At 37.4% G+C, this 24680-nt stretch overlaps 1 protein-coding gene across 1 annotated transcript; it reads left to right on the top strand.

Moving 5' to 3' along the window:
• Positions 1-20927: 20927 nt before the first annotated feature.
• ARL14 (ARF like GTPase 14) lies at positions 20928-21554 on the top strand. The gene has a single exon (XM_078060720.1). The coding sequence runs from the start codon at positions 20976-20978 to the stop codon at positions 21552-21554; it is 579 nt and encodes a 192-aa protein (XP_077916846.1). The 5' UTR covers positions 20928-20975.
• The last annotated feature ends 3126 nt before the right edge of the window (positions 21555-24680 follow it).

Here is a 24680-nt window from a genome sequence, read left to right as displayed (position 1 = left end):
AAGGTACTTTTCAAATGTAATCTCATTTAATCCTTAGAGCAGCCCAGTGAGGGAGGTGTTATTATTCATTGTTTCACAGGCAAGAAAACTGAGACCCAGGAGGTTAAGTGATTTGTCCAAAATGGCAGAGCCGTTTTCTCACCCAGGTCTGTCCGACTCCAAAGTCCATGCTACTCCCGTCCCAACCTATTTTGTAGAGCTCTCTCACTGGACTTAATTAATATTGATATTCCTCTTATGAAATTATCTGAACTAATTTCTCATATCCTGATGTGGTCATAAAGAGCAAAGTCACTTAGAGAATAGAGGCAATTTTCCGAATAAAGTTTAAAATATAATCTTACCTAAAATTTAGTCATACACACACACACACACACACACACACGCACTGGCATCAGAAGGCATCATTAATTAGGGCATAAATAATTCCCTTTATATTCTGTTTTTCCCATGTATCTTTCTGAAATGAGGTAAAGAAAAACTTTCTCTCCTGAATCCCTAGCTGCTCAAGATTGGAGCCAGTTTCTTTCTGAGTCCCAATCATTCCCAAGTGAACCCCAAAGTAGTTTCCTTTTTTCTCTAAGCTTCTTTTGAAGGAGCCTCATTTATAATCATTATTATTAACATGCAACTAGTACATTGGGCTTGTAAAGTCTTTTATATTATTACTGAATACATTTTCCTAGTCTGGGAGACCAACATTTTACAGAAAAACAAAATGAGATGTAGATGTTCATTTCCTTGGCCAGAGTGACAGAGTGACTTTCTGCAGATACAGCCAAAGGAGAGCTGAAGCAGTCTTGGATTTTTAGGACAGAAACTCTGCTCCTTGAATGATAACATTTAACAGTTGCACTGAACCTATGATTGCAGAAAACCCACTTCACTTTGCAAACTAATCAGTGACAGAAGTGCCTTAAAAAAAAAAAAAAAAAAAGAACAACAACAAACCAGAGTTCCAATTTATCACCCAGATTTGATTCACCTTATTTTCCTGGTTACTCTTCAAGTGTTTGCCCTTGAGTTAATTGATAAAAAGCTGCTGTAGCTCTTCATTCTTATCTTTAATTTGTGCACTGATTTCAAAATGAGAGATGCAAGGCTATTTTATGTACAACAGACTTCCTTGCCACTGTTTTGGTTTGCTCTTTTAAATTCTGTATTAATGTAAGACTTGATGCTAAATAAATGGAGAGAGAAGTTGCAGCTCTCTCCAGAAACAGAAGTCCTCCTGTATTTGACTTCTAGCCAGATCCATCTCAACATAGATTCCTGTTTTTAAATCGATATTTTAAAATTCACTTTAATGCTCACTCTTGGCAAGAGGAGCTTCCGTCTTTTAACCTTTATGATGACTAAGCTGAATGTGTCTTTAATTTGGATGAAAAACTATACAGCTAAAAGAAGGTAGTAAATCTTTGCTGTATGGCTAATAAATAAGACCATGGCATTTTATATTTGATTTCATGATGTTTTGGATTTGTAGTTAATAAGCAGACTCTCCAGCACATTATAAATGAAATGCCAACTTTATTTAAAATTTTATGTTAGGTCATATGATAATTTGACAATAATTTTGATAGCTACAAAGGAAATGAAACACCAGCAGAATTAAGAAGCTGTGTCATCCTGTACATTTAGGATCAGAAAAATAAAACTCCAGTAACAGAAGCATTAGTATGTTTTATAGGTAAAATCTGAGCAATAATCTTTAGGTTGATTTATTGGTAATTTTACAGATGAGATATTTGCTAATTTCTCTGAAGTACTTTAGAAAATTCAGAACACAGATAATTTCATTACTTGACGAATATTGGCAGTCCTCCTTGCAACTGATTTTTCTCTGAACTGTCCTTTAAGGATGTTTTCTTAAAGTTAATTAGGATGATATTTTACAACTAGTTTTATTTAATTAAATTACCTCTTTAAAAATATTTACATAAGGTCAGATTTCTTGGGAAATCTGGAATAAGTGGAAATAAATTTATGAAGCCAAGAAAAAACACATATATCTAAAGTGTACATAAACATAACTTCACGCATTTCCGTTTGATGACTCTAGTGTGATGGACTTTAGTCTTTATAGAATTAGGAAAAAACTGAATTAGTAAAATGATGTTTCTGTCACCAGATTAGTTAACTGACTCATTTCTGGGCAGAGGGAGTGAGGCTGTCCATATGCAGTAGTCATTGGACTGGGGATCCAGAATGAGTGGGTCCAAACCTGGCTCTCTTGATGAGCCACTAATGTCTGTGTGTCAGATCCTCACCAATATAATGTCATAATGATATTTGTAGATGTAGGTGGATGGTGAAGGATATTCTTATCAAGTAACTACAACATGCTTTGAAGGTTGCAAGTCCTGAATGTCATTAGATCACAACATACAGAGTAGATAGGTATTAAAAAACTGCTCACTCATTACTGTCATGTTTGAATGGATTTCCTGGGATTGAGAAACTTACATAGCTAAATATAGAGACCAGTTGCTGGTGTTGGAGGAAAACTGCTATGCTAGACTCCCTGAGCAATAGTATATCAGTCTCTAATGTAGCCTGGATATAGAATTACATACTCTACTTGACTTTCCTCATTTTGGTGTCTTTCAAAATGGTCCTCTGGAGATTTCATAATTTTAACTTTGAATTATTTATTTTAACATTACTTTTGGTCCCATCCAATCCTAACAGACAGGGAGATATTTGCTTGAATGCAAACACAGAAACATAAATGGTTCCACTACATATTGGTCTAGCTATAATTCTTTTATTACCAATGCTGATTATTCTGTCACTGACTGCTGGGAGCTCCAGTTTTGGCTGACTTGGTTATGTGAATTTGACTGTCTTCCCAACAGATGACAGTCCTGGGAATGACTTTTCCTCTCTAAACCACCTGTTACAGAAATGCCTTCATTAATAGCACTTCTGAGAATCTCCAATGTAAAACAAACAAAAAGTTTCAAAATCCTGAATATTAGCATGCACATATAATTACATGATTAAAGTCTCTTCTAGTCCAAGTTCTACAATTTAAAGGGAAAAAAAAGCTCTCCCAGCAGTTTCTACTTATCCCACCCAGTGGATGGTACCCAGGATTGACCTGCAGCTGTGTGGCAATTTTCTCATTGTTCCAGGAGATTGGGTGTTTAGGAGAGACCTGGAACACCAAGGTGTTAACAAGGCAGCCCACAAAGACAGAATACAGGAGAGTCCAGGCACTAGAAGTTGTTTGATTTCCAGGCAGTAGAAAGTGACAGGGCCTCAGCTAGGGTGAGGCAGTGAAGCACCTGGGATGCAAAATTTAAGAAGATGCCTACTCTCAAGGGCAGCCAAAGAGTGAGTGCCTCCTTGAATTTGGTACCCCAGGAGTCTGGCCCTAGGAAAAGGTGTTCATAAGGTCTGTGCAGGGAGAAAACCAGCCACAAATCTAGGAATCTCGAACTAGGAGTGTAAGTTTGAGAAGCCAATCAAATCAAAGGAAGAGCTAGACAGAGAAATTCTCTGTGTTCTGTTGTATACTATCTCTACCAAATTCTAGCAGTTTCATAGCCTAATGTTGCCCGCTAATCCCTTGTTCTCCCAGGAGCTCCCACAAAAAGCAAGAGACAATTCCAGAAGTCAATAGAAATAGATGTGGAAAGGAAAAAAAAAAGAAAGGGCCAGGTCAAAATGAATTATGTACACAAAAGCTTGGCCATAGCGTTCCTCCTAGGCCAACATTCCCTCTGCTGGGATGGGCATGGGTCTTGACAGAGGCCTTCTTTAAAGCTATTGGTTGTGCTTTGAGGAACCCTTTGACCCTCCTGGTAGTTACTGTTCTCTTTGCACAGAGTCTAGGGTAGCTAGACCTACCTAGGGTAGCTAGACCCACCTAGGGTAGCTAAGACCAGTTTTATTTCACAAAACTGAACTTAAAAACTTACAATTGAACTTAAATTTCTATTTCAAGCTTCCATTCTGCTTGATAGCAGAAATACAGTTCAGTAGATTGCAGGTAAGTTTATTTCCGGTTTCTTTTATCATTTCTGGTAAACTTCATGAATTCAGAATTTCCCCTTTCCTTTCTCTGTCCCCAGAGTGGCATTTACGTCTGCGGACATGGGGTGAAGTGTTGGGTTCTTGGCCACCGATGCCCTCCAGACTGGCATACATAGCTATGTCTACGACACGCCTATCATCTTTGATTCTGGAAACCGGTAGCTCCCTGACTGTGATGACTCTCCCAGAGCCATGTCCTCACCCCTCTTAGGGATTGGGAAATTGTTGGATGCTCTCCTGTGCCATTCTGGAGACTCTAGGGGCTGTGGAAGACTTGGGGGTGGGAACTGTGTTAGACACATCTGGTCGCCACTTCTACCCTCTCCTGTTTACCCTGGCCCCACCTAAGAAGTGAACACAGGCCCCTCTGCTCTCAGATTCCCAAAATTTACCTGGGAATTCTATCAGTCATCGTGACTCCTCCTCAATTCCTCTTGGGACCTCAGCCATATCTTGGAGACTCTCTCTCTCTTATTTGACCTCTCTCTTCAGCTTAGAGAATTGTCTAACACTACATGGTCCAATATAGTAGCCACTAGTCACATGTGCTGAGCTCTTGAAATGTGGCTAGTCCAAAATGAGATGTACTGAAAGTGAAAATGCACACCAATTTCAAAGACTCAGTATGAAGAAAAGATCATAAAATATCTCCTTATAGTTTACACATTGAAATGATAATATTTTGGATATGCTGGATTAAATGAAAGATAGTGTTACAATTAATTTCACTTGTTTCTATTTACTTTTTTAAAAAATGTGGCTACTAGAAAAATTTTGATTACATTATATTTGTTTTGGACAGAGCTTATCTAACAAGTTTAAGGAAGTGTTAGGGACTGAATTATGTGCTGCCTCAGCCTTCACCCCAATTTAATCTGTTGAAGCTCTAATCCCCAATGTGGACTGTATCTGGAGATAGGACCTTTAGGGAGGTAATTACTGTTTACTGAAGTCATGAGGGTTGGGCCCTAATCCAATAAGATTGGTGTCCATATTAGAAGAGGAAGAGGCACAAGGAAGGCGCAAGCACAGAAGAAAGGCAATGTGAGGACACACAGAGAAGGTATCAGTCTGTAAACCAGGAAGAGAGGACTCATCAGAAACCAACCCTGCCAGCACTTTGATCTTGGATGTCCAGCTTCCAGAACTGTGAGAAAACAGCCACCCAGTCCATGGTATTCTGTTATGGCAGCCCTAGCAGACTAATACAGGAAGGAAAACTATTCTGATAACATGTATCCTTCCAAAATGAAGTATTTATGGCATTCATTTTAGCTTTTAAGCCCCAAACCCTTTCTTTTTTAGGCTATTGTTTGTGCCAGGAATTTTTAAAGTCTAGTTTGAAACTCAAATGGACTCTTTTGTTGTGTTGTCTGTTTGTGACCTTCCTTCTCCAAAGCCATAGAAGCATCTACCCTCTGCTGCCTGAAGTTGAGGAAAAGGTCACAGAGCAAAAGCAAAATATAGAAAATGAAAAATACATTGGTCAGTATCAAAATATCAATATTCCTTACCCAATGCCTACCATGTAATAGGTGCATAATAAAAGTTTCTGAAATGAAACAAAATGAATTCATGAATCCTACAAGTTCTGCCATCAGATCCTTACTTCAGGCTTTCTCTTACCTCTTTTCTCTTCTGGCCTAGACACAGGTCAAGCATCCTCCTCCAGCCCCTTTAATCTTAACCAACCTCTCCTTTCTTTATAAAAACAAATTCTTTTAAAAAATTGTTTAATTACCCAAGTACTACATGAAGATATCCTCAGTGTAACATGGTAAAATAATACAAAGAAAATTTAAACACCCATTACCACTCCATGGCAATCCCCTCCATTGGGTAGTACTGTGGGAATAACTTTCTAAACCTTTTCCCATGCATTTTTAAATATATGCAATGTGTATCTACTAAAATAGACATATTTACCATTTGCAACGACGTGGATGGAACTAGACCGTATTATGCTAAGCAAAATAAATCAGTCAGAGAAAGACAATTATCATATGATTTCACTCATATGTGGAATTTAAGAAACAAAACAGAGGATCATAGGGGAAGGGCCAGAAAAATAAAATAAGACAAAATCAGAGAAGGAGACAAACCACAAGAGGCTCTTTATAGGAAACAAACTGTGGGTTGCTGGAGGGGAGGTGGGTGGGTGGATGGAGTAACTGGGTGATAGGTATTAAGGAGGGCACTTGATTTAATGAGCACCGGATGTTTTATGCAACTGATGAAATCATTAAATTCTACCTCTGAAACTAATAATACACTATATGTTAATTAATTGAATTTAAATAAAAATAAAATAAAATAGATACATATGTGTGTTTGTTAATATATTAATGCTAATAGGTATAATATATTAATACATATATTTAGTCTAAATGATTTTATGCTGTTGTATACTGTTTTGCAACTTGCTTTTTTTTCACTTAATAACATGATGTCCTTTTATGTCACTATACATACATGTCCCTCATTCTTTTTTTAGTTGCTGCAAAGTATTCCATAGTACAGACAAACCAAAATGCATTTAAAATATATTTAATCTTTTCTCTATTGATGATCATATAGGCTGTTGGCAGTTTTTCACTGTCATAAACAATGAGGCAATGAACATCAACTTCTTAGGATACATCTGCAAATGTTTTTTTATGATAGATTTTTAGAGGATTGCTTGCTGGGTTAAAGGTATATGTAGGTGCTAGAGACAATCCTGAGGAAGAGACTTTCTTGGCCATTTGCCATACAATTACTTGTAATTACTTGTAAACCAAATCGACTTACTAAACTGTACTAGGGTGAAATGGCACAGAACGACTTAGGCTGTTCCAGTCCAAGGGTATAATTTATGTAAATTATGTGACCACAGACAGACTGTATGATGTCCTTTAACATCCCTTTAACATACCGTGGCAATCTTCCTCCATTGCATAGCAGTATGGAAAGCGTTCTTCTAAGTCCTTTCCCATACATTTGCATTGTATCTTAAGGATTTCTGCATGCCTGCTACTTTGTAATACTTCTGCTAATGAATAGAGGAAGCTGCCTTCAGTACTCCAAATGAGGAAGGAAATGTTATTGGATGTCATTACTGTCTATCACTTGTTCAAAGGGGGGTAAGTGAGTCATTTCAAGAGAATGAGTCACCAAGTCATAGCCAAGGTGATAAAGATTTGAATCAAGATTTGAATCTATCTGCTCCATGGACACAGTTCAACAGTTAATAAGGAAAACCTTACCACCTGAGTGGTGAGAAACCAGAGTGGGTACTACCTGAACACTTAACGTTATCTTGAGAAAAAAAAAAATAAAGTGACATTCCGAAAAAATTTTCTGCTGTCTCCTGAAGTTCAGAACTTTTTTACTCACTGACTTACATAAAAAAAACAACAACAATTAATTACTGAGGTTTTGGCAGGAGGATGAGTATATGCTCTAACCACTGAATCAAAATTCCCTGAAATATTATATTTTAAATTTTGACAGATATATTGCCAAACTACCCCCCAACAAACCTGTATCAATTTGTACTCTCACTGATATTGAATGTGTCTAACATATTATCAATCTTTTAAAGTGTCATCTGATGGGTGAAAAATGGTATCTTACAAGTTTAATATGCATTTCTCTGATGACCAGTCACATTCAGCATAATTTTACATAATTTTTAGGCATCTGTGTATCCTCCTCTCTGAATTATCTGTTCATATCCATTGCTTATTTTCTAATTGATTCTGTATGTCTTCTTTATTGACTTGTATGAGTTAATTATATATTATATATATGGATCTTTCATCATACATTGTTAATATTTTCTTCTAGCTTCTTTTGGTGTTTTGATTTTGTTTAAGATGTTTTCGTACAAAAATTTTAAATTCTTACACAGTTAAATATATTAATCAATATTAATTCTTTATAGGATTTACAATTTTTTGCAGTTTTAGCTTAAGAAGGCCATCTACAAGTTATTAACACCTTCTTCAATATTTTCTTCTAATATTTTATTATATTTTAAATGTATTTTTAACTAAAGTTCTAAAATCAAATTTAACTGAAAATTTAATTTCTGGTAATATAATGAAGTAGGTGTTAAGTAAAACTCTTCCCAGTATAGCACATGTAAAAATGCAGTATAAAATATTAGAGCAAACAAACAAAAACCCAATAAATATTTTTCGTATGTTTGTCTGAGGCTGAGCCAGTGAGAAATTAAGGGAAGTTTTCAGAGGTCAGGAAAAAAGGAGAAAATGACAATCTGTAGAGTTAGGAAGCCCTGAGTGTTTATGTGATCCCTACTGGCCACCAGCCAAAGTTTTAATGGGTTCATTGTACCAGGGCTGAAGATGAAGCCTGGGCCCCAACGAAGGTGGGAACTAGAATGAACTAGAACTTCAAGGATGACTCAGTGGCTGAACTAGAAAAATTCCACCCATTAGAGGGCATTAATGGTGATATATGCCAATCTTTTCCTGTTTTTGTTTTTTAGAGAGAGAGCAGGGTACAGTGGCAGGGGGGAGGGGCAGAGGGAGAGAGAGAATCTTAAGCAGGCTCCATGCTGAGCCCCAAATGGGGCTCGATCTCATGACCCTGAGATCATGACCTGAGCCAAAATCATGAGTCAGACGCTTAACCGACTGAACCACCCAGGCACCCCTATATTTGCCAATCTTATCTGGGCTTTGAGCAGAGCTGTACAAAGAGGAAAAAGGCTTAATCATAAGTCTACTTTGACATGTGTTTAGAACCCAAATTCATATTAACCATTGCACCAATAGCTAGAGGAAATAAATCCAAGTCCTCTTCAAGAGAATGGTCATTAAATTCAACCCTACATACACATTTTCAAGATATACGAGGAAATAGCAGAACTAACACTGCAGAGTGAGACATTAAAATCTTCAAATAATGGAATGATCTGGTACAGAATAAAATATAAGCATGTTTAATATATTTAAAGAAAAATTTTAAAAGATTATTGGAAGAATGCCAAACTATAAATTGTCAGAGTTGACCACACAGGCTTGAAAAAGAACCAATAGAAGTCCTACATATTAAAAATGTAATAATTAAAATTAGAAATTCAGGTGTAGATAAAGCATAGTTGAAGAGACAATTCATGATGAATAAGAGGAAATTATAACAAATTCAGAAAAAGACGACAAAGAGGATGAAATTATAAAAGAAATATTAAGAGATATGGAGGACACAGAGGTAAAACTCCAACATATATTTAACTGGAGTTCCAGGAGGTGATAACAAAGATGAAGGGAGAAATAATACTATTTAAAGAGATAATGGCTGAAAATTTCTTGAATTCTGAGGAGAGAATTTCTTCTTTGTACCTGGTGATGAGAAACACCAACATACAGATTCAGAAAACAGAACTGCAAACAGAATAAATAAAAAGAAATCACCTAGACACATTATAGTGAAATTTCAGAATGCTAAAAGTCAGGAGACTATATTAGAAGCATTTAGAGAAAGAGACAATGTATCTATTAAGGAACTATATTTAAACTGACAGGAGATTTTGCCACAGCAACAAAGGAAGCCAGAAGACGGTGGAATGGTACATTTAATGTACTGAGGGAAGATAAATGTCAAACTATTCTATTATCCAGCAAAATAATCTTTCAAACATGAGGTTAAAATACAGTTATTTTCTGACTAAAAAAATTAAGAGCTTTTATTACAGCAAACCCTTTTTTAAAGATCTGGAGACTGTACTTCACGATGAAGGTAAACAAACACTAGAGAAAGTCTGAGTATAAGAAGAAATGGTGAGAAAAGAACATAAACTTGTGGATAAATCTAAGCAAGCATTTACTGAATAAAACAACGATGAAAATGTTTACTTTGAGGGTTAAATAAGTCAAGCTAGATAAACACAGACAACAATAGAATGTATAATGAAAGAGTGGTAAAAAGGAGTTAAAACACTCTAAGGTCCTTGTATTTTCCTAAACATGGGTATTGATATTGATTATCTTCAGACATTAAGTTAAATATGAATGTTAAGATTTCTAAGGCAATTATATTCATTTTCTATTGCTACATAGCAAATTCCCATAAATTAAGCAGCTTAAAGTAACATACATTTCTATTTCACAGTTTCTGTGGGTCTGTGGGTCAGAAGTCCAGGCATGGCATAGCTGAATCCTCTGCTCAGGGTCTCACAAGGACTGCTGACCAGGCTGGGATTCTCATCTGGAGGTCAGGGTCCTCTTCTAAGCTCATTCAGGTTATTAGCGGAATTCAGTTTCCACTGTAGGACTGAGGGCTCAGTTGTAGGACTGAGGGCTCAGTTACTAGAGGCTACCCCTCTTCACAGGCCATTAACAACATGACTGCTTTCTTCCAGGCCAGGAGGACAAATCTAATGCTTCAAATTTCCCTTTTCAGGAAGGGCCCAGTCCCTTTTAAGGTTCTCCTGATTAGGCCAAGCCTACCCAGGATAATCTCCCTTTTGATCAACTCAAAGTCAACCAACATGAGACCTTAATATCTTAAAAATGTCTTCACCTTTGTCATATAATTTAATGAGGGGAGTAACCTCCATCACATTAACAGGCACATCTACAATCATAGAAAGGGAATTATAAGCCACAGGATGGGAATTTTGGAGGCTCTATGAATGCTGCCTACCACGGTTGAATTAGATTCTGTAATTTCCAAATCAGTGGAGGTGAAAAAAAGGAAGGGAAGAAAAATTATAGTCAACTGAAACAAAGATAAGGGCGAAAACACTGAAGAAACAGAAAATATAAAACAAAATGATAAATAAATACAATGTCAAGAAACTATATTCTCCAGATGTAGACTAAGAATGTCAAACAGAATTTGAAAAAAAGTTTAACTCTATATTATTAACAAGAAATATATCTCACCATAAGAACACAGAAAGGTTGAAAGGTAGGACAAGCAAACACTAACCAAAAGGAAATTGAGGTGGTTATATTAGAAACAGGCCAACTCAAGAGAAAAAAATACTACTAGAGATCAAATGGGTCATTGCTATCGAGAAAAAGGTCAATCTACCAGCAAGATCTGACAATTCTAAACTTGTCAGTACTTAATATAATTGCTTCAGCATATAGGATGCAAAAATTATCAAAGGTACGAGAAGAAATGAACATATCACCGTTAGTTGGCAAGATTTTACTATTCCTCCCTCTTTGGTCAATAAATCAAGCAGACAAGGTCTGAATGAACAATGATCAAACTTGGCCTAAGAGATACAGAATAGTGTACTTAAATACTAAAGAATATACATGTTTTTCAAACATATGTGGAACATTTACAAAAAGTGACTACATACTAGGACATAAAGCATCTCAATAAATGTCCAAGAATCAGTATTTTTGACCACAGTGAAATTAAGTTAAAAATAAATTTTAAGAAGAATTTAAAACTGCTATACTGTGCAAAGTTAGAAAAATACTTCTAAATAATTGATGGATCAAAGGAAAAATGTGTAATGGAAATTAGAAACTACTTAAAATAAAAAAAAACAATGAGTAAAAAAATGTGTGGCATGCAGATAAAATGATACTTTGGGAAAATTTACAGACTTAATGCTTATATGGAAAAGAAAAAACTGATAATTAATGAGACTGAGAATAAATGAGAATTCACCATAAGCTATTATTATAAACAAACAAACAACAAAAGCAACAGGAGACAAAGCAGAGAAAGTAGGATGTGGAAAATAATAAAGATAAAAGCAGAAATTAATGAAGTAGAAAATAAAGTAAATAATATACTATTTAGTTGTATATGTTTCTCTTACATATTAGTAATATATTACTTAGATTTTTTTATTCAGTAAATATTACTTAAGTAATATTACTCAGAAGTACATAATAAATACTACTTATTATATATTATTTATATATTATTTTCTATAGAAACTAAAGACTAAAACCAAAAGCAAGGAATGAGTAACATTATTTCAGGTTAAAGGTTATTTCTCTGGGGAAGGAGAGAAATGTAATCATTTAGGGGCATGCAGAGGTCTTCAATGATATTGGTGATGTTCTATTTCCCTAGCTGGGTGGGAGAGACATTATGACCCTTTAAATTTTTACTTCTGTTCTTCTTTAAAATGCACATATATATTATATAATCTTTCATATTGTGATGTTTCACATTTTTTAAAATTAAAAAAAAATTTAAATAAGACAAAACAAAAATCTTTTAACCAGGCCTGCTCCAGAGGAGGATAAACTCCTTGGTTTTATGTGTATCTTTCTGAATTATTTTCTATGCACTGACATGCATATATCTGAGAAACATGTAGCCTGTTATTTTGTGGGGCAGGGTTAACATAAGTGATATTATACCAACTGTACTATTTTAGAATTTGTTTTTTCCCCTTAATACCTTTTAGTAAGCTTTTCCTGTAAGTATACGGACACTTATTTTTTGGTGCTACACAGTATTACATGGTTTGGGGACATTCTTTATTTACCGTCTCCTTGTATCAACCAGCAAGCAAGGCTGTGCAACAGTAATAAACAAACTTAGAATCTTGGTAGCTCAAGAACAGTTTCATTTCATGCTCATGACACCTGTCCACTGTGAGTTGACTGTCATCCTGTGTAGCTGAAATAGAGAAGGTATGAAGATTTTGTGCCAGGCCCTTTCTGCCCAAACCCTTAGGGAAGCAGCACTCCATAGAAGGAATACTTTGATGGAAGAGAAAGCTGATTTCCATGATGGGCCCCCGCAATCTGGACTCTCCAAGAAAGGCCCAAATCTTCCTGGAGGATAATGGGTTATTCTTGGTCGCCAACCAGCGTGACTCACTGGGCCTTAGATTCAGCACCATACAGCTGCCCTGGGGAGGCTCCCCTGACCTAGGACTGAATCATAGATTGCTCCACTAAGCTTCTTAGAAGCCTCTGTACCCACTACCCTTCATACCTGGCACAGTGCTTGGCACATGACAATTAATAAATATTTGTCTAATTACTGGCAAAAGGATATTTTCTGAATAAATATATTTGATTTCTGTAAACCCATGAAATTAAAAAAATAAAAATTTTCCATACTGAATTCAAGAGAAAGCCACATCATATAATCTGTGAACTTGAGGTCTTCCTTACTTTTGGGTATTTACATTTCATACTGAGATTTCTATAAATATTTTCATGCAAACTTGGGTGTATCTTTTTGACTTGGCAAGTATTCGGTAAAGGGTTGGTGAAGCAAGATGTCCCAAAATGTAGTTGGATAGAAAACTGATGGAGAATATGGAGTGGGCAGTAATGAGAAGCCTATACTCAACAACAAAGATGTTTTCAATGGTTAAAAAGGGCTTTATCCAGAAAGTTAGATTTCAAGCGTTAAGGATGCTAGCTTAGGAAAGAGTATGGCAAATGTGAGTCAGGGTACCTATTTTAGGAAGGGAAGCAAGAAACTGAGTTACCAGACTTGAGTTTAACAGCTGGGATTAGGGCTTATTTAAAAAGACAAAGAATAAAAATACAAATAAAATTTAAAAAGGTAATTGTTTAGTTGTTAAAATTAAGATACCATGTTATGACTAAGTTAGTGGTTAGGAAAACTCTATGCTGGGTGTTAGAAAGGAGGATTGGAGCTGCTTAAGCACTTGATGTCTCAGATAGGGATTGAGACAATTAGATTCTAAAAGAGGATCAAGTGGGAGCGCCTGAGTGGCTCAGTTGGTTAAGCGTCTTGACTTCGGCTCAGGTCATGATCTTGGGGTCCTGGAATTGAGCCCCACGGTGGGCTCCCCACTCAGCGGGGGGATCTGCTTATTCCTCACCCTCTCCCTCTGCCCCTCTGCCCAACTCATGCCCTCTCTTTCTCTCAAATAAATAAATAAATCTTTAAAAAAGTAAAAGAGGATCAAGTGGCCTCAACTATGGGGATAAGGGATTGCAGTTGTTGTGTCTGATAGCAGCAACCGAGAATGATAAATAGGATACTATGCCCCTCTTACACTCATAATAGTCTGTATTAGTCAGGGTTCTGCAGAGAAATGAACACATATAGATATGGATATGTAGAAAGAGAGTTATTATGAGAAACTGACTCATGTGGTAGAGGATAAGTCCCATGATCTGCAGTCTGCAGGCTGGAGGCCCAGGAAAGCAGGGAGTGTAAGTCCAGTCCAAACCCAAAGGCTGGAGAACCATGGGAGCCAATGGTGGAAGTCCCACTCTGAGTCAGAAGGCCTGAGAACCAGGAGGACTGATGCCTGAGGGCCAGAGAAGATGGACGTCCCCTATCACACAGAGAACAAATTTACCTTTCCCTCGAATTTTTCTTCTATCAGGCCTTCAGAGGATTGGATGATGGCCAGTGGTTGGTTGAGGATAACCTTCTTTACTCAGTTTATGGATTCAAGTGCCAATCTCGTCCAGAAATACTTTTACAAACACACCAAGAGTAATGTTTTGCCAGCTTTCTAGGCACCCCTTTGCCCAGTCAAGTTGACACATAAGATTAACCATCCCACAGACATTTGTAATGGAGCACAGTACTCTTTCTCACAGAGCCAAAATACAATTTTATACTCCCTCTAAAAAAGTTATTAACTATAAATCTCATTTGGCCAGCAAATATAAACCTATCTGCTATCCTTCTGATCAGTAATAAAATAATAACAGTTACCATTTAATGAGTGTGTACCATGTGTCATGTACTAGGCGTACTAGGCTGTCTTATAACTCATTTATTACTTAAGATAACCCTGAGAGGTAGATAATATTATTTTCCAATTTACAGATGAAGAAATTAAGGTGAGAAGTAACTTGCTCAGATTTATACAGAAAAAAAAAAAAAGGTACAGTTGTGACTCTGACTGGAAGCCAGGTCTGTCTGATTTCAGTCTGTGCTAAACTAATTAAATTTAGATAGTATAACGCTTCAAGCCTGTACCCAGCTAAATACTCTGATGTGCTTCTACAGTATTTAATCTGTACCCTGACATTTCTCATTCTGGAGTTAACTTTAGCTATGTCCTTAAACCAGCTGTTTGCCCGAGGTTGCATTATTTGAGGTAAGAGGGCTATCAGTGGAAAGCAAAGTCTAATGAAAATAATTTTGTCTCATCTGACCTTGGTGGCCTTCCTGGAAAGCCAACCCTGGAGCAATAGAACAGGGCCTGGGAAATCTTGAAGGGCTGCCCTAACTTGGGGTCCTGACTTTTAAATAGCTTGTCCACTTTAAGTCTGATAACATTTCCCTTTTTTATCCCAACATTCCTTTTATCTGCTTACGCAAAAGTTCCCTTTGGAATTTTTTATCAAAAACTATCATTTGGACCCTAAAGACTCCACCAAAAAAACTACAAGAGTGATAAATGAATTGAGTAAGGTCTCAGGATACAAAAATCAATGTACAGAAATCTGTTGCATTTCTATACACCAATAATGAAACATCAGAAAGAGAAATTAAGAAAACAATCCACTTATAATTTCACCAAAAACTGTAAGATACCCAGGAATAAACTTTACCAAAGAGGTGGAAGACCTGTACTCTGAAAACTGTAAAACACTGATGAAAGCAATTGAAGATGACACAAAGAAATGGAAAGACATTCCATGCTCATGGATTGGAAGAACAAATACTGTTAAAATGTGTATACTACCCAAAGCAATCTATACATTTAATGCAATCCCTATCAAAATACCAGCAGCATTTTTCACAGAACTAGAACAAACAATCTTAAAATTTGTATGGAACCAAAAAATATCCAAAATAGCCAATGTACTCTTGAAAAAGAAAAGCAAAGCTGGAGGCATCACAATTCCAGACTTCAAGTTCTATTACAAAGCTGTAGTGATCAAGACAGTATGGTACTGGCACAAAACCAGACACATAGATCAATGGAACAGAATAGAAAACCCAGAAATGAACCCACAACTCTATGGTCAATTAATCCTTGACAAAGCAGGAAAGAATATCCACTGGAAAACAGACAGTCTCTTCAATAAATGGTGTTGGGAAAACTGGACAGCAACATAAGAAAAAGAAAGAAACTGGACCACTTTCTTATACCATACACAAAAATAAATTCAAAATGGATTAAAGACCTAAGTGTGAGACTAAAACCATAAAAATCCTAGAGGAGGACACAGGCAGTAACTTCTTTGACATCAACTATAGCACCTTCTTACTAGATATGTCTCCTGAGGCAGGGAAACAAAAGCAAAAATAAACTATTGGGACTTCATCAAAATAAAAAGCTTCTGCACAGCAAAGGAAACAATTAACAGAACTAAAAGACATCTACTGAATGGGAGAAGATATTTGCAAATGACATATTTGATAAAGGGTTAGTATCCAAAATATATAAAGAGCTTGTAAAATGGAACACCCCAAAACCAAATAATCCAGTTAAAAAATGGGCAGAAGAAATGAACAGACATTTTTCCAAAGAAGACATACAGATGGCTAACAGACACATGGAAAAATGCTCAATATCACTTATCATCAGGGAAATGCAAATCAAAACCCCAATGAGATAGCACCTCACACCTGTCAGAATGGCTAAAATTAACAACTCAGGAAACAACAGGTGTTGGTGAGAATGCAGAGAAAGGGGAACCCTCTTATACTGTTGGTGGGAATGCAAACTGGTGCAGCCACTGTGGAAAACAGTATGGAGGTTTCTCAAAAAGTGAAAAATAGATTTATCCTATAATCCAGCAATCACACTACTGGGTATTTACTCAAAGAATACAAAAACACGGGCAACCCTCTCAGGTCCCCTCCCTCTTTGGGAGCTTTGTACTATCACTTTGCTATTGCTCAATAAACTTTGCTTTGCTGCCCACCACTCTGTCTTCATTCTTTGAAGTGGCATGACCAAGGACCATGTGTACCGACGGAGAAAAAAATACTGTACCATTTATGGGGGCTTGTCAGGGATCTCCACCATTGTTAAGGACAACTAACCAATAAAGGTCCTCAAACTCCAAATGGTGGTTCAGATGGAGGCTCACATGGAGGTCAAACCAGACATCTACAAGGGACCCCTTGATAGACTGGGATGATAGGAACCTTGACTGCCATCCCATCCAACGCCCTTGACCAGCAAGAAGTAGCTATGATCAGTCGTTGCCCTTCTTCCCTAACAGCAGTTATCGTTACCTCTTCAGAGGGGAGAATGATGGATAGTTTGAAGGCAGGCATGCAGGCAGGGATAAGGGGCCCCCGCTCTAAGAGGAAGCCACCCTTAAAAGGATTTTACACCACCCTGGAAGGAGTCCTCCACCCTTTCCCATATGATAGACAAATATCTGATTGGATGACAGGTGCAGGGAGGGTTAAACAGATTTAAACAGCCCAACAAGCCCATAAAAACCCCTAGACTTAGAAACTTCGATGGCAACCCTCTTGGGTCCCCTCCCTCCTCGGGAGCTTTGTACTATCACTTTACCATTGCTCAATAAACCTTGCTTTGCTGCCCCCCCCAAGAAAACCCCACTAATGCAAAGGGATACATGCACCCCTATATTTATAACAGCATTATTTATAATAGCCAAGATATGGATGCAGCCCAAGTGTCCATCAATTGGTGAATGGAAAAAGAAGATGTGATACACACACACACACACAGACACACACACAGAGGAATATTATTCAGCCATAAAAAAGAATGAAATCTTGCTATTTGCAAAGACATAGATGGAGCTAGAGAGTATAATGCTAAGGGAAATAAGTCAGTCAGAGAAAGACAAATACCATATGATTTCACTCATATGTGGAATTTAAGAAACAAAACAAAGGAGAAAAGGGGGGAAAAAAGAGAGACAAATTAAACAGACTCTTTTTTATAAAATTTTTTTAATTAACATATAATGTATTATTTGTTTCAGGGGTACAGATCTGTGATTCATCAGTCTTACACAATTCACAGCACTTACCACAGTACCTACCCTCCCCAGTGTCCATCACCCAGCCACCCCATCCCTCTCACCCCCCTCCACTCCAGCAACCCTCACTTTGTTTCCTGAGATTAAGAGTCTTTTATGGTTTGTCTCCCTCTCCAGTTTCGTCTTCATTTTTCCCTCTCTTCCCCTATGATCCTCTGTCTTGTTTCTCAAATTCCTCATATCAGTGAGATCATATGATACTTGTCTTTCTCTGACAGATTTATTTCGCTTAGCATAATACCCTCTAGTTCCATCCACATCATTGCAAATGGCAAGATTTCATTTTTTGATGGCTGCATAATATTCCATGTGTATATATAGCACATCTTCTTTATCCATTCATCTGTTGATGGACATCTAGGCTCTTTCCATAGTTTGGCTACTGTGGACATTGGGGTGCATGTGTCCCTTCAGATCACTACATTTGTATCTTTGGGGTAAATATCCAGTAGTGCAACTGCTGGATCGTACGGTAGCTCTATTTTCAACTTTTTGAGGAACTTCCATACTGTTTTCCAGAGTGGCTGCACCAGCTTGCATTCCCACCAACAGTGTAGGAGGGTCCCCCTAGGAAACAGACTCTTAACTATAGAGAACATAGTGATGGTTACCAGAGGGGAGGGGGTAGGGATATATCCCTCCCCCTCCCCCTCTGCCCACCCCCTGCATGCCCTCTCTCTCAAATAAATCTTTAAAAATAAATAAATAAAATGTCTGGATTGATCCTCTACATCTCTTTCTTTTTTATATTTTCTATCTTCTATTTTCCGAAAGATTTTCTTCCAACTTATTATTGATCTGTTCAAATTTTGGAAATCATGTATTTATTTTTCAAAAGTTCTATTTTGTTTTTTGAGTAGCCTTTTGAATAGCATCTTTGTCTTGTTTTATGGATGCAATACCTTTTCAAATCTCTATGGAAATATTTAAAACTTATTGAAAATTTTCTTTTGTTCCCTGCATTACCCCTGTTTAAGCTTCTATAAAGCCTTATTTTTATCTTGGTCTTTCTCTCATTATATTGAAGGCATGCCATGTATTAAGTATGGGAACCTCTGTGCATTGAAAAGCTGATTGGGCATTCTGTGTACATGAGCAATATTTGCCAACTGTCAGGTTGGATAAAGTTAATTAAATGTTGAGTTAGGCATTATGATGTGGAAACTCCCAACTCTCCAAACCTGGAGGTCTTTTTTCTGATATCATTCAATTTCTTAAAATTTTTTTTCTCCTGGAATAACATCTTGTTGCTGAATGGTCAGTCAGCAGAAGTGTGTGTGGTTTTATTTATCTATCTATCTTGGGGGTCTTTATTCGGACGTTTAACCCCCTCTGTTTTTAGTCCCTCATTTCATCCCTTCCATCTGTATGCTGTGCATCAAGACTCCAAGCTTTGGCTTTATCCTGCTGCATCAGTTACCACTGTTAAAAAGAAAACCACAGGCTCAAAATGGCATCACTTGGGCCAGGCTGAGTCACCAAACTGGGGCTTAAAACCTAACCTAACTGCAGATTCAACCTCCCCCAGAAATAGAACTTAACCTGTCAATCAGAAATTTTCTGAGCAGCACCAATGATATAATTTGTCACATGGGCCCTCTCTATTCCCCAAAAAAGGAAGATGAAGTAATCCATCTAAAAAGGTCCCCTGCCCTTCTCCCTAAGGGAGGGTGACTTTGCCTGAAACAATCCTTTCTTTTCTTTTGCTAGTAACTTTCTTGCTCCATTCTCCTTTCTTTTTATTTTTTTTTAATGAAATATAGTTAACACACAATGTTACATGAGTTTCAGGTGTACAACATAGTGAATCAACAATTCTATCCATTATACTATGCTCACCACAAGTGTGGCTACCATCTATCATCATACAATGCTACTGCAATATCATTGACTATATTCTTTATGCTGTGCCTTTTATTCCCATAACTTATTCATTCCATAATAGGAAGCCTGTATCTCCCATTCCCTATACCCATTTTGCCCATCTCCTACCCCATCCTCCTTTCTATAGAAAGCTTCCATTTCATACAACTTCTTGAAACTCCCCTTTACTTGCTAGATGGGATGCTGCCCAATTCATGAATCACTTAATAAAGCCAATCAGATCTTCAAATTTACTCAGTTGAATTTTGTTACCACCACTCATCTTCCATCTATATTCCACCTTGCAGAATTTTGTTGAAATCTCTCACCCTCTGATGGATTCTCCTGCTCTTGTTATGGGTTTATATGTTCTTTTTATTCCTTCACCATCATTTTGGTGGAGTCTTGAGGAAAGGAGATAAAAACACATATTCAATTTACCACCTTTAATAAGACTGCTTAATTTCAAAAGTATTTGTGTTACAAACTCCCCTCCTATCCTTGTATATTTGGTCTTGTGAACAGTATAAATTTTCTAGAAGAATAAAGAAGTGTTTCTGTATATTATGGGAGTAAGGTTCATATAACCTTGGGTGGTTTAAAGTATCCTACTGAGTGATCTGGACAAGGGGAAGTACTAAAGATACTTACGGCACTGTGAGATAAACTCTCTCTTCATGACTTCAGAAGCCTGGTTACTCATTTACAACTGGGATAAGAGAAATGTTCAAATAACTAGAGAAGTTCTATAAAACACTTGTTAAGTTTTTATTCTACTACCGAACCATGTTCCCATAAACCTCTGGTTACCTCTAAATTTCCAACATCTGGAAGAGAACAAGCTATGGCATCACCCAGCCAGCCCCTCCTACATCCTACTCACTCAAAGAATTTCCCCTTTGAGCGATTATAACATTGGCTGCTTACTCATACCAGATTCCTTAGGATTGGCCGGGACTGCAAATAAAACGTTGTTTGCCTATGAGGTCAATAAGCTGCTACATAAATGCACACAAGTTCCCAGTCTTAAAACGACACGAAGCATTTGCTATCTTCTTTCCTTTTATTATTTTCATGTGAAACCTGGAGAGTAAACATTCTCCCTGGCCAAAAGAAAAGGTCTTTGAAGGGAGAAAAAAAAAACAAAACCCTAAAATGGGTCTACTGAGTTCTAAAAACCCCGAAACCAAGCAAGCCCGGATTCTTCTTTTGGGACTTGACTCAGCTGGGAAGTCTACCCTCCTTTACAAATTAAAGCTTGCTAAGGATATTACGACCATCCCAACAATAGGTTTCAACGTGGAGATGATCGAGTTGGAAAAGAGTCTTTCACTCACAGTCTGGGATGTTGGAGGACAGGAAAAAATGAGAACCGTGTGGGAGTATTACTGTGAGAACACCGATGGGCTGATGTATGTTGTGGATAGTACGGACAAGCAGCGACTGGAAGACTCCAGGAGAGAGCTGAAGCACATTTTGAAGAATGAACACATTAAAAATGTGCCTGTTGTCCTGTTAGCCAACAAACAGGATGTACCTGGAGCTCTGACTGCCGAGGACATCACCAGAATGTTCAGAGTGAAGAAGCTCTGCAGTGACCGGAACTGGTATGTGCAGCCCTGCTGTGCCATCACCGGGGATGGACTGATGGAGGGGTTCAGGAAATTGACTGGATTTGTGAAAAGCCACATGAAATCAAGAGGAGACACTTTAGCATTCTTTAAGCAGAACTGAGGTCCAAGCAGTGACATATTGGTGAAATTGAAAGGGTAATTTTTTTCCTATGCCAAGTGAGAAAAGCAAGTTGCCGAGTTAGCAAACTTTTCCTAAAAGGTTATCTCACCTAAATTCAGCGAAAAACTTAGAATAATATCTAGAAAATATTATTTTTGGCCAGGCACTTTAGTAAACTATGTGGTAATGATAGTTGAGAATAAAATCTTACAATTTTGTGCATGTTGGATGAATAAGAATAATTGTGTTTGGGACCAAGTAAATTATTGCTTTATTGTTTTTATATGACTACTAGAACAAAGTTTAAGTAAACTGCTAATAGGGTCAGAATTCTTTCAGATGGTTTCCAGCTGTTACAGTATTGAATTTCTACCACACTCCTATGGAACAGCCAGTAAAAAATAGAACTTTAAATTATGGCGAGGAAAAAGTTTGACGTTAACATCTTGTAGATCCCTATGCCTTAAATGAAGTTTTTTTCTGGATTCCTGCCAACTCTTTGAAATCTATTGCTGGGAACTTCCTACAGTGAGTCAAACAAGGAACTTCAGGCTGTTAATTGCCCAGAAACATAGGAAGAAGTTTATACCTTAAAGTTCTGGGGATCAGGGTAGGTAGCTCCTTAGAGTTTAGGGCGAGGCCTGGGTTTTGCTCAGCTTGAGGTTATAGCCCCAAGATGGGCTTATGTAGAATTCGGTAGAACAGTCATTACTTGGGAATATATGTACAGCTCACTGCACTGATCAAACAGGAACCAGAGCCAGACTTTAATCTCAGAGTCTTTGCAATTCACAGGAGGAAACAACATAAAGCTAGTAGCTAGAATAGGGCAATTAAGTACTATGTGCTATAACAGGAGCAACTCTTTTCTGACCTGGGAAAACAGGAAGTGCTTCATGCAGGAGGTAGTCTTTAAGAAGGTCCCCAACTCCTAGGGACCCATGAAGGTGGAGGTTAGTCACTGGAAGTTCCTATCACTAGAAGACCCTAAAGAGCCACTGTTGGGGAGGGGAGAAGGAACTGGGGATTGAATTGGAATGCCCCTGACAGGCATCGAACTCCCAGGAAGGTCCTGGTGCTAACAGATGACACTTTCTTCCTGCCCCACCTCTAACAAAGCTCATTTGGGCTAGAAGAAGCGTGCCTCAAGCCCTGACAGCAGCCCCTGGGGCTCCAAATCTTAAGGTCACAGAAGAAAATAAATGTTCAAGGGTGCTAGCCCCTGAATTCCTCTCATGGTTTCCTTCTCTCGCCCTAGCCATGATCTTTATAGCAAAGATCTGAGTGCTGCATGGTAGGGATTCAAATATAAAGTAGACATACACATGGTTAACAGTTACCATTGGTTGAATACTTGTCTGTGCTAGGTGTTGTGTAATCGCTTTCATTCATCTCATTTAATGCTGACAACTGCCTTGAGAGAAATTAGCATTATTATGTCAATTTTACAGAGGAGAGTACTGAGACTAAACAAGGTAACAACAATAACAACCACACAAAACCTACTTTGTATTTTAACTGAGGAGTGGCAGAGTCAAGATTCAAACTCATCTGTCTAACTTCAAGGCCAGTACTGTTACTTGTCATATTGTTCTGTTAATAAGGTATGGTGTCTGTCTTCTATGAACTTATTATATACAGTCAAGAATAAATCCAAGCTAAGAGCACCTGGCTGGCTCAGTCACTGGAGCATGCGACTCTTGATCTCTGGGTTTTAAGTTTGAGCCACACAGTGGGTATAGAGATTACTTAAAAAAATAAAATAAAATCTTCAGGAAAAAAAAAGGAATAAATCCAGGCTAAATTAAAACTAAAACTACCATATGATCCAGCAATCCTACTACTGGGTATATATCCAAAGGGAATGAAATCACTACCTTGAAGAGGTATCTGCACTTCCATATTAATTGCAACATTATTCACAATAGTCAAAATGTGGAAACAACCTAAGCATCCATCAATGGATTAATGGATGAATGGATAAAGAAAATGTGGTATGTATACACAATGAAATGTTATTCAGCCACAAAAAAGGGAAATCCTGGTCTCTGTGACAACATGGATAAAATCAGAGGGCATTATGTTAAGTGAAATAAGTCAGACACAGAAAGACAAATATTCTGTGATTTCACTTTTATGGGGAATCTAAAACAGCCAAACTCACAGAAACAGAAAGTAGATTGGTGGTTAACAGAGGTTGGGGATGGGGTAAAGGGAAATGGGGAGACATTTGTAATAGGGCACAAACTTTCAATTATGAGTAAGTTCTGAGGATCTAATGTACACATGGTGACTATAGTTAATAATACTGTATTGCATACTTGAATTTGCTAAGAGAGTAAATCTTAAGCATTCTCATTAAAAAAAAAGTAAGGAGGATGTGTTAATTAACTCAATTGTGGGAATCCTTTTACAATGTATATCAAATCATCACATTGTGCACTTTAATATATTACTATATATGTAATACATATTACAATTTTATTTGTCAATTATACCTTAGTAAAGCTGGGGGGAAAATAAATGCAGGCCAACATATAATACTTCTATATTAAGAAGGTTCTTTGAGGGGTACCTGGCTCAGTGGGTTAAGCATCTGACTCTGCTCAGGTCATAATCTCAGGGCCCTGAGATCAAGCCCTGCGTCAGGCTCTGCGCTCAGCAGGGAGTCTGCTTGAGATTCTCTCCCTCTCCCTCTGCTCCTCTCTACCCACCCCCCCCAATAAATAAATAACATCTTAAAAAAAAAGAAGGTTCTTTGAAAAAACAAGCCAGACAGAATAAATTAAGTGCAATAACAGAGATATAAGAAACATGCTGAGAGACTGGCAAAAAAAGTTTCTGATTTTAGGAAGATCTCAGCGGGGATCTTCAATGTTAAATGCTTGGTAGTAGTTTTTCCTAAGTTCCACAAAATTATTAAAACCACAAATATGCATCTTTTTTAAAAAATGCATCCTCTCTTACCATTTTCCCTATGTGGTTAAAAAAAATCTTCCCAATAATCTTAAAATCAGGAATCACTAACTTATGTCTATAGGAAATGTCTGAATAGAAAACGTCACGTGGTGGTCCTCAGTATTTTCTTATTCTGAATTAAGTGAAGCCCTTGTGGCCTAGTCTTAG

This window comes from Halichoerus grypus, chromosome 1 (genome assembly GCF_964656455.1).
Source record: "Halichoerus grypus chromosome 1, mHalGry1.hap1.1, whole genome shotgun sequence".
In the NCBI taxonomy this organism is placed as follows: domain Eukaryota; kingdom Metazoa; phylum Chordata; class Mammalia; order Carnivora; family Phocidae; genus Halichoerus; species Halichoerus grypus.
Note: the sequence above shows the minus strand (reverse complement) of the source record. Positions and strands in the feature narration are given on the sequence as shown.